At 45.9% G+C, this 11,276-nt stretch overlaps 1 protein-coding gene across 1 annotated transcript; it reads right to left on the reverse strand.

Moving 5' to 3' along the window:
* Positions 1 to 442: 442 nt before the first annotated feature.
* Positions 443 to 9,560, reverse strand: zdhhc18b (zinc finger DHHC-type palmitoyltransferase 18b). The gene is made up of 8 exons (XM_012831450.3): positions 8,337 to 9,560; positions 7,556 to 7,716; positions 4,436 to 4,597; positions 3,225 to 3,362; positions 2,321 to 2,372; positions 1,882 to 1,984; positions 1,628 to 1,740; positions 443 to 1,304 (listed from the first exon to the last, which is right to left on the reverse strand). The coding sequence occupies exons 1-8, from the start codon at positions 8,588 to 8,590 to the stop codon at positions 1,181 to 1,183; spliced, it is 1,107 nt and encodes a 368-aa protein (XP_012686904.2). The 5' UTR covers positions 8,591 to 9,560; the 3' UTR covers positions 443 to 1,180.
* Positions 9,561 to 11,276: the final 1,716 nt, after the last annotated feature.

Genomic DNA, 11,276 nt, shown 5'->3' on the forward strand with positions numbered 1-11,276 from the left:
AAGCACCCAAAACGCACTTTGTGAACCACACCAAAGCAATGCGAGAGGGTTCATAGGAATACGGCCTGAAGACTACCAAACAGGCAAGCCACAAGCGTGCAAACAAGTGAGGACACCTGTAACTGGGTCCCTGCGATAAGAGACTGGGTCATCTTCCTCTTCCTCATCCTGAGGCCATTCAGACAGGTAGGTCACACGTTCCTCTTTACTATTGCACTTCTGCATAAATCCATGGCTTACTGCACAGACTGGTTTTGAATACATCCAAGTCAGCCGTTGGTTTCATCACAAGCAAGGCTAAGCAACACGGCTCAAACAACGCAGTCTACACAGTAGCGTCAGAACCATTTCCAAGCACACGCACCCACCTCCCACTTCCTGAATGAGCTTATGGACCCAAGAAATACGTTTTTGGCACAGTGCGGATCACATCTTCTGTGTGTGTGTGTGTGTGTGTGTGTGTGTGTGTGTAAGTGGGTGACAGTGGGGAAGTCTGTGTGCATGTGTGGCGTGGATGAGACTACTGGTCTCAGTTCCTCTTTGATTTCCCGAGACCTAATCACTGACAGAGGTCAGCCGGAGCTGAAAGCGTTACGCTATCTGACTAACTGACTGACTGACTGGAAGCACTCTGTGGCAATGACACGTGGTTAGATTCACTGCTGGGTGACTGACTGGAAGCACTCTGTGGCAATGACACTCGGTTAGATTCACTGCTGGGTGGCTACCCAGTCCAACCCTTCTCCCTCACAACCTTACCGTAAACAGACATGGCGCGTTACTCTGACAATTAGAAAAAGCAAACAGAAGTTAATAAAAGAGGAAGTGAATCCTCCCGGAGCTGAGCTGAGCTTTAAGCGTGGTGAGCGCTGAGGCAGAACTCTCGAACTGCACTGCAGCTGTCACCTGACCTACTGGGACTTCCTCATTCCCTTCCTTAGCCGTCATTGCCTTCCACCCCGAGAAAACGGCCAGAGCCTTGGCCCGGGTTAGGCTCCTGCCAGGGGTCACAGGTCAAACAACTGAGACAACAACATCACTCTGGGATGCATCCATGGGGTGGGGTTGGGAGGGGGGGGGGGGGGCATTCATCATTCAGGCCTTTGGAGTGAGCAGGACAAAGAAGGGCGGGGCAGCGATGTAGGGGTCACAGGGGGTAAGGGGTTTGGTCAGGGGTCTCCTAGAGACCTTGCGAGGGCACTTTGCCTACCACATTCACGTCATTTTTGGCAGCAGGCAGCTGAATCTCCACGGTGGCGTTGGGGAGGGAGTCCTCGGGCACATAGCCACGCCTGTCAATCAAACTGTGGTGGAGAGAAAAACAATGCACACATTACCATGACAACCACAGGCAAGGGAAAAACTGACAGAGAGACATTCAGAAAGAAAGAGAGACAAGAGAGGGGCAGGTAGAGAGAAAGGACAGATGAGGAGAGAGAATGAAAGAGAAGAGAGATTGAGAGAAAAGGAGAGAGAAAAGGAAGGAAAAACAGATGGTGGGTGTCAAAAATGAGAGGGGGAAAGGGAGAGAGAGACTGATACTGGAGGTGTGTTTTTGAGCTGCTCAGCCAAGCAGAACTCCAACCAGCCTAATCCTATGGGAACTGTGGAACTCTGTTGAACTCACCTGGGTGGCATGGGCCCACACAGGACAACACAGCAATTTTTAAAGATGCTGTTGTGGCTGTACGGATTCCCAGTGTCCTCTGAGCCACTCTTCCCCGACCACGAGCCTTTGATCTACACACAGGAGAGGAGGGGGGAGGGTCACACGCTTGACATTAGCCACGCAAGACCTACTATGGTCATGTGTACCACTGCAAGCTCACATCATTTGGATTAAGATTAGTGGGGACAGGAGCATATTAAATGAATCCTCACATCTTCATTGGTGGTGAGATTGGATGCCACCAGGTAGGTATGGAAGCCCGAGAGGCCCAGAATAGACCAGACAGAGAAAAAGCAGACCACAAGCTCTATAGCAGTGCAGGGGGGGAGGGGGTCAAGGATTCAAACAGAAACTGAACACAAACATTAAAAAAGCCCTGCTGAGTTTAAACAGATACAAACACAAGGACGTAAGGTGGAGATCAATTCTACAGCGCCTCCAGACACAACACCCCCACAGTGACACAGAGGTGTGTATGCGCTCGACAGGAAAGGAGCTCAACTTTTGCTAACTTACTCGACACAAACTAGTTAGCTTAATATGGTCAGTTCTGTAGGCTAGTTCTGTACATATAGGTACCATGGGCTGGATCCATCAGAGGAATAACTAGATAATAAAATCATTAGATAACTCCAGGCAGGTAAAGGATATCTGGCGGGGCTATCCTGAAGAGCATCCACCAGTCCAGTCCCACTCTGTGACCCTGCATGAGAAACACAGAAGACAAGTCAGTCAGAAGACAAGCAGGTTATGCTATTTAAGACACTTTTGTGCAAAACATAAGTATCAATTTAAAATGTACAAATTAAAAGCATTACAAGAGACCAGCTAATGCACAAATATGCCAATGGCAGTCAGTGGTCATCATAACACATTCCTACAAACTCTCGCACTGATAAAATAAAGACACACAGAAACCTATGTGAGAGCACAGTATGGCTTTGAGAGTAGCTTAAAGACAAGTTGGGACGAGCATACGAGTGAGCAGAGACAGACACAGACAGACAGACAGACAGACAGACCCCCTCATTAACATAGCTAAGGCCCAGTCACACATAAGATAGCAGTAAGACTTAGCAGTGCTGGATTTGGAATCAAATTCCTGCTCCTTTTTTTCATAACGATAGCATAGCAATTCTTACCCTAGGTAACACTACATTTATACGCGGGCCATGACAACACTGGGGCGCTGTGCATTGCAGTCATAAACATTCAATTCTGTGTGTGTGTGTGTGTGTGTGGCTTTTCCAGTAGCACTGACAGGACAGGGAGTGTCTTGAGCGTGTGTGTGTGTGTGTGTGTGTGTGTGTGTGTGTGTGTGTGTGTGTGTGTGTGTGTGTGTATATATCTTTATATGTGTGTGTGACAATAAAACATATGACAAGGGAAATAATGGCTTCATGCTAAACAATGTATGCAGCTAATGCACCCTGAGAGCAAGAGAGAGCGAAAGAGACAGAGACAGAGAAAAAAAGAAAGAAAGAAAGAGGAGAGAGAGGAGGAGTAAACGGTCATCAGAGTACAGAAGGAGGGAGGTGAAGACAGGTATACGTACGCAGGGCCAGGTGTGTGGTCACGCAGCCGAAGATGAAGGCGGTGAGGAAGGACAGCGACACGATGAAGCAGTAGAAGAAGCGATAGTTACGCTTGCCCACGCAGTTGCCAACCCATGGACAGTGATGATCAAACCGCTCTACAGAGGAACACACACACACACACAGATCATAGTCTTATTATAACATCATGCCAAGGCTAGAGCACATAAGGCATCCCTAGGGTTTGCACGAGCATGGTGACATTTAGTCAGAAGCTACATGTATTATTTACATGCACTTTCTCTTTTGCATTGTACACAGAATAAAACCCAGCTCAGAGACGCGTGGCCACACTCAGACAGACACAATCAGCGGCACACTGCCTTACACCGGCAGCCCCCGGCTGTCAACCAGCGCCCGCATCCAACCCCACACACAGCCTTTCACCGGCAACCCCCGGCTCTCAACCAGTGCCCGCATCCAACCCCACACACTGCCTTACATCGGCAGCCCCCGGCTCTCAACCAGCGCCCGCATCCAACCCCACACACAGCAACACGTGGAGGCACCCTAATCCAACGCAGCGTGCCAACAGCAATATGCTGTCTGTGTCGGAATTTACAGCAAAGTGTAAACACACACACACACACACACACAGACGTATACGCACACAACCACACACACAGACGTATACACACACAACCACACACACACACAAAGACAAGACCAAAGCAAATGAGACCAAATTAAATGTTGCTGACAGATCATCAATTCTGCATCTCTAATTAAAACACTACTACTACTATTACTCTGCCAAAAGACATGACAAGACACTAGGGGAGTGTTCTGTAATTTGACTGTTTTTAACAACAACCTGCTATTTCCATCATTTCTGGCAGATTAATCACATTCTTCATATTTCATCATTTGAAGAGTGACATTATCAGATTTATAGAAGAAAACTCCCATACTCCTCAAGCCCACAATTTATACTTGACACATTTAGAGCACTGACAGACACTGAACTCAGCTGCCTCATCAATATGAATGAGGAGGGGAAATATCACCCCGTGGGCTGGGACCACACACACACACACACACACACACACACACACACACACACACACACACACACACACACACACACACACACACACACACACACACACACACACACACACACACACACACACACACACACACACACACACACACACACACGTTGACTCACCCACACAGTTGTCACAGAGGCTGCAGTGGGAGGTGCGTGGGGGCCGGAAGATCTTGCAGGTGAAGCAGTACTTGAGCTTGACCACCTGCTGGTTGATGACGATCTCTTTGGTGCGCGGAGGAGGCCGGTAGGAGGAGGACGACGACGAAGACCCAGGATTATCTGTGAGGAGGAGGAGGGAGAGGAAGGGCAGACAGACACCCCACAGAGGAGAGGAAAGGTCACATAAATAATAAGAAGGAGAAGGTTGTGCTGGCTGCAAATTACGGGGCATTACAATCACTACTGCATATCTGAGACCTTCTCCCTCTAGCATGGACATGAGTGTACAACAGTGCAGAGGGCTATGTGTGGCTTACACTAAGCAAACACTATTACAGGCAATAAGGAAGAAACAGTGACGCAATAAAAGGAGAGGAATTAATGATGAAATACTGATACTGACACGGGTTCAGTGAGCGGACATTACACAGAAACTGCTGAGAGCAGAGAATGTATCAGGGATGAAGGAGCACATGACAGTGGCTGCATCACTAGGCTGTAGGCCTGTAACAATTCAATTTCAATCAATTATATTTATATAGTGCCAAAGCAATACAATTGTCTCTAATAAAAAAATGATTATATGTATGTATATTATATATATGTATTATATGTATAATATATAAAATATGTTATACTTAGAGGTGAAGTTGACAGAGTTGGAAAGGTGAGTGTATATAAGGGTTGTATGTACAGTATAAATACTACTAATCTAAATGTGAGGTTTGGCCTGTGCAAGAATGAGCAGTGCTAATATAAGTACTGAGTCATTACAGTGCTTAACGCTTAGCATGGTGGTGTGGAGTTCAGCAGTCACAGCCTTAGGGACGGGGTTCTCTCTGAGCCTGATGGTGTGGTGTGGAGTTCAGCAGTCACAGCCTTAGGGACGGAGTTCTCTCTGACACTGCTGGTGTGGTGTGGAGTTCAGCAGTCACAGCCTTAGGGACGGAGTTCTCTCTGAGCCTGCTGGTGTGGTGTGGAGTTCAGCAGTCACAGCCTTAGGGACGGAGTTCTCTCTGAGCCTGATGGTGCTGGTGCTGGAGCGGGAGCGGAGGCTCCTCTAATGCCTGCCTGCCTGCCTACCGATGACTCACAGGTCTTCTCTCTTTAGCTGGCTGACCATACACCGCTGGTAACACTCTGCCCTTGAAATGGCAGCCAGACACGCTCACAGACAGACGTGTGCGTACAGACACATAGACACACATCACCAAAATCCCACTAAGGGCACTGCCTCACTTATCTGGGAAACAGTCAGACCAAACAAACAAGGCACCTTTTGAGCAGGAAATAGCTGTAAGGGTTGAGCCGTGAGCACGAGTCGTGCTGCCCCGACGGTCAAGAACAGGGGACCACTCAGATACTCGGCCCCATTGTGTGCGTGTGTGTATACGTCTATTTGTGTGTGTGTGTGTGTGAGTGTATACGTCTATATGTGTGTGTGTGTGTGCATCCTCAGGGCATCCTTCAGCATGGTCCCAGGCTCTTCCAGCAGAGTGGAGGTTCCACTGGCGGTGCAGACGTAACACTCCACTCTGAATGGCTCTTAATTACCAGGCCTTTATCTCAGAGGGACACACACACACACACACACACACACACACACACACACACACACACACACACACACACACACACACACACACACACACACACACACACCTTCATCACAGGGTGACAGAAAGTTCACTCCCACAGAGGTCTACAGAGTAGCTGACTGGATCTGATTAGTACCTGGGCAAAATGGACAGGGCTAGAGTTTATCAAAAGCAACTAACCCACCACCAAGACAGAGAGAGATTGTTCGAACTTTGATTAGATCACGTTCAGCTTCATTGCAATTGGGCAGAAAACCGGCCAACTGAATGGAGATAGCCTTTGACCAGAAGTGCAAAGGAAATGTGATTATTTACAGATTAGGTGCAGAAAATGACTGATGTCTGATGGTGATGGTCAATGGCTGAGCTGCATCCTGGGAAAGACTGATCAGAGCCTTTTGAGAAGCTTAGATGCCTGGACTGGGCTGGACTGGGCTGGGCTAGGCTGTATGCAGATCTCTAATGCTCTTTGAGGACAGTGAAACATCATTTGGATCACTCCACTGGGTCCAATGTTACAACCCTATATAAAACACAGGGCTAGCACTGCTCACTGAACTGCACAGCACAAACAATTCAGAGGCTCATTTACTGAGGACTTTCGCTGTGTGTGTGTGTGTGTGTGTATCATTACAGGCACAGTTAGAAGAACTGTGTGTGTGGGGGTGGAGTGAGAGAAACCATTACGTCAGTGTCACACACTCCTGACAGACAAACATCTAATTTGATTTCGCACACAATTGAAATGACAGCAGAGTGCCAAAGGCCTCACATTAAGACGAACCGCTAGCAACCGGAGTCCCACTCAGAACCCCGGCCACCCACACACACACACGCACGCACACACACACACGCACACACACACACACACACACACACACACACACACACACACACACACACACACACACACACACACACACACACACACACACACACACACACACACACACACACACACACACACACACACACTCTCAGTCAGTCAGTCAGTCAGTCAGTCAGTCAGTCAGTCAGTCAGTCAGTCAGTCACAGTCTCTTAATTATAGCATCTCTGTCAGACCACCAAGAGAACTACGGTATGAGTAAGTCCATGGAACTACGATACGAGTAAGTTCATGGAACAACAAAGCAGATTAATTTACTCAGAAAAACACATACATAATAACGTGCACAAAATAATCATGGATTTACTGCTCTTTCAAGCAAACAACCAATCCATACAGTGTATTGCCTCTGTCTGACATCCCTGAGTAAAACGGTGTGTGTTTGACTGAATAGGAGCAACAAAGTCCAACCTCAAATGGATGTTGGGTGGTGTTAGATCATTGTTCAGTGCATTAGCGTGGTGTAAATAGGAAATCGTGACACTCTCCCCCCCACACATAATAAACCCAACAGCCAACTACAGAGTGCTGAAAGAGTTGAAGCTGGTGCAACCCATGAAGAAGGGCCATTGGGGTCCCCTTGAGTCCCTTACCGATCTGTTTCTCAATGTCGGCGGCCTCCTCTGGTGTCGCCCGGGGCAGAATCCCGGGGTCGGTGAAGCTGGTCTGCAGCAGGGAGATAACCACAAACACAACCAGCACGCCTCCAATCACCGGGATGCCACTGGTCAAGTGCTTCACCAGGAAGGGACAGCTGCGAACACAGGAGAGAGAGAGAGAGAGAACATGGCAGCGGTTCCAGAATGCTGGGTCACCAGAACATTGGAGTGTTCCATTTCCTCCAGCTATGTTATTTAGCTAGGCACTAAACCCTGTGATCGATGCAGTGATGGGTGTGCCTGTCCCACTTAGAACTGTTAGAAGTGTGAATGGAGAGAGCTCGAGGCTACAGCCACTGTTAAGATGGTCTCAACTCACTGAACAAAAAGGGTGCTACTGACTGGAATCATCTTTTTCATGTGCCTGTCAAGCACTTCCACAGCTAAAAGATTAATTTCAGAAAGTGTCAGTAGCATTTCAGTACCCTGCACCCAAGATTGCTCATTCCACCAGAAACATTTATAATGTTTTTTATGAACTAGGGATAGAAAAGAATTACTCCACACTTCGCAATTTTACATAATGATCAAATAATGAACCATTTCTTCAAAGTTCATTATAGTCAGAGACAAAGTTGGTACTTTTAGAGAACTAGTGGACAAACGTTTTTTGAGAATGTCGTCATTCATCAGCAAAATACATCACATTGATTGTTATAACTTAGTTTGTTTGACACAAATATCAGGATAGTAAGGTCAAAGAGGATGCACTTACTCAAATATGAAGAATAATCCACTGGTGATGAGGATGATGCCGAGAGTCAAAGGGAAAACTCCACTTTGGCGAGCAATTATTATCCTGCCGTCACAATAAAAGCGATTCTTTCCGGGAAATATCTCCCATTTTCTCTGTTGCTTTTTGGTCTTCTCGGGACAGGGTTGGGACGGAGGAGTTGGTGTTGGTGTAGGTGTTGGTGTTGGTGTTGGTAGTGCCTGAGGATCTATTTGTTGATATTCGCAATTTTTCATTGCTACGACGCGAAAACACAAGGTCACTTATTCTAAACGAATCACACAAAAAGCAAGCACAGTCGTCCTCGCTACACTTTAAGTATTCCGGCTGACAGGGGGTCGCTCGCTCTTTTCCCCACTCGCTTGCTCTCTACACAACCATTCGCCATCAAACGCGTTTCCCAAGATTAAACAAGCGCTAAATATGACCGGAAATATATGCCGTGATGCCTGGAGTCATTGCTCCTTACCTACGTATTCTGCAACGTCAAACCACGAGTCTTTGTTCAAACTCACTTCGAGGTATGGGTAACTGGCCCTTCATCGCCAGCTCACGATATACGTGGGTACATACCCCAGACAACAAAGGTTAGCTTTCTGCTCATAATCATCACACACCAGCCTCTTACCTAAGGATGTCACTATTGGGGAAGCATGATCAGCTCACGTATGTGGTTCATGACGATATAAATGTTACATCACGCTGATTTGTTAGATAATACGCTTGCTCAAATGTGTATGGGGATAAGTCAAATCTCTCCCATACAGTGTTAGCTAAGCTAGCTGCAGCACTGCCGCGTCTTGGCATCAATTTAATGCGAGAGTAAAGCCTAGACTCATAAACATTAATGTATGGACGAATATTAAACTGAGGTCACCTTTCCAGAAACCATACATCTCTATCTAGCTTTGGCAAACTGGCAAGCGAGCTATCTCCTACCATGTGACGGATCAGCTGATAAATATTTCCCTTTTTTCTCTCGAAGGAGTTGTTAGCTAGTGTACATGGGGCAAGTTTATAAGATAATTACGAACGCAAAACAGTATTTTTAGGTATAATATACACTACATACTTGAGTATCCTGCTAAAACGCCAGTGCTGTCTTTGTCGTTGCCTTGCTCAGCATCCTTGCTTCGACCCATAGCGTGAAATCTGTTGTGTTCAGTCGGCAGACACTGCTTGTGCTTTGCGACATATCTCCCTCTCCTACGACTTGGCGTGGCCAAATTCCTGACGTCATGTTGATTGATGGGAAATTCACCTCTGAATCCAACGAGACGCCGAAGAATATTGTTAATGTATTAATGAACTTAAGGTACCAACCCACGAATTTTAATGTGGTTGGTTGTTATTACAGTGCATGAAATGCCCTGTATTGTTATTCCTAGGTTTCTTATTCCTCCTACTTCTTATTATTCTTTTTACCAATTTCTGCGATTAATTCAGCTCGAACAGCTTAACGTAAAAACTTCGTTCAAACTTAAAGGTCACTTCAGCTATGTATGTAAACTTTATACTTTAAGAAAAACTAATACAATTTCTCCCATTGACTTACATTGGGCCATTGTGGCATTATAATAGGGTCATTAAACTGGCTTGCACCTGACACCTGCGCAAATTCCAAGGCACCTCTTCTCTCTGTCCCTCTCGATTCAACTGTAAAACTAGGAATATTGAGACACACCTTCCATACTCTACTTTTCTCTCCATCCCTCTCAGTCTGCTTTTTCTCACACTCCATCTCTCTGCTTCCAATTCTCTCATTCTTTCGATATTTTCCCACTTCACTCTCTCTTTATCTCATTATCCATAGCCACTCCTGTTCACTCTTCTTTCCTTTCTTCTTTCAATAACTCTTTACATCAATTCCTACTCTTTTCCCCACCTTATCCATCGATCTTTCTAACATCTTCTTCCTCCAGTCCATTCTCTTTCCTATTTTCACTCATTCCCTCTCTCTGTAGAACCTCCATCCACTTGTTTTTTTCTATCCCTCTCCAACTCCTCTCTCACACTCTGCTTCACTCCCTTTTTTCTCCTTCTTTCAGTATTTTCCCAATTCACTCTCTCTTTACTGTCTTCATCCATAGCCACTCTTTGTTCTCTCTTCTTTCCTTTCTTCTTCCTTCCTTAACCTTTGCATTTCATGCACTGGTATTTCCTGCTATTCTAGTTTCTAGATTACGATTACCCTTATGTATTCAGTTTGATCATTATAGTTGAACATGACACCACACAATCAGTCAATCAGATACGTTGTTTTGTTGATATTCTAAATCTACAGTTAAAGGTATAGCATGTAGGATTTGGTGGCATCTATCTGTAGATTGCAGCCAACTGAATGGCCTACTTCACCCTTTCAAATCGTGTATGAGAAGCTACAGTGGCTGTCAGCTGTCATAAAAACGTGAAAGGCCCCCTCTAGTGCCCGTGTTGTGGTTTGCCTGTTCTGAGCTACGGTAGAAACATGGCGGTGCAGTGTGGGGGACCCCGCGGACTAGGACCAAGGTACAATGTGTAGTTTTTAGTGACATCTATTAGTAGAAATGGAATATAGTATTCATAATTATGTTTTCATCAGTGTATAATTTCCTAACTATGAATTGTTGTGTTTTCATTATCTTAGAATGAGCCCTTCATATCTACATAGGTAGCGGCCACCATAGGTACTCACACATGCTTGTAAAGGGAAGGGTAATTCAGCAACCTCACCACTAGAAACTATACACCACCCCTTTAAGGACTTTAAGATCAATCAAAACATTAATTCTACTGCAGTCTGTGTAGGCCAATTGTAATCAGAGAGGCAACAAATAACCATTCAGTTTGTTGCAATGATTGGTATCTAGACAGAGGTCTGCATTTCATTTCATTATTGAACATAGCTTTCTTTATCTATTATACCAAATGCTAGCATCACAA

This window comes from Clupea harengus, chromosome 19 (genome assembly GCF_900700415.2).
Source record: "Clupea harengus chromosome 19, Ch_v2.0.2, whole genome shotgun sequence".
Lineage (NCBI taxonomy): Eukaryota > Metazoa > Chordata > Actinopteri > Clupeiformes > Clupeidae > Clupea > Clupea harengus.

Excerpts from the sequence above, each read along its gene's own strand:
- zdhhc18b (XM_012831450.3), bottom strand. The coding sequence starts at position 8,590 with ATGAAAAATTGCGAATATCAACAAATAGATCCTCAGGCACTACCAACA. Across the intron at positions 1,985-2,320 it reads CTTCAGGATAGCCCCGCCAG|TGCTATAGAGCTTGTGGTCT; the intron begins ATATCCTTTACC and ends CCCCCCCTGCAC. Across the intron at positions 1,741-1,881 it reads ATCTCACCACCAATGAAGAT|ATCAAAGGCTCGTGGTCGGG; the intron begins GTGAGGATTCAT and ends TCCTGTGTGTAG.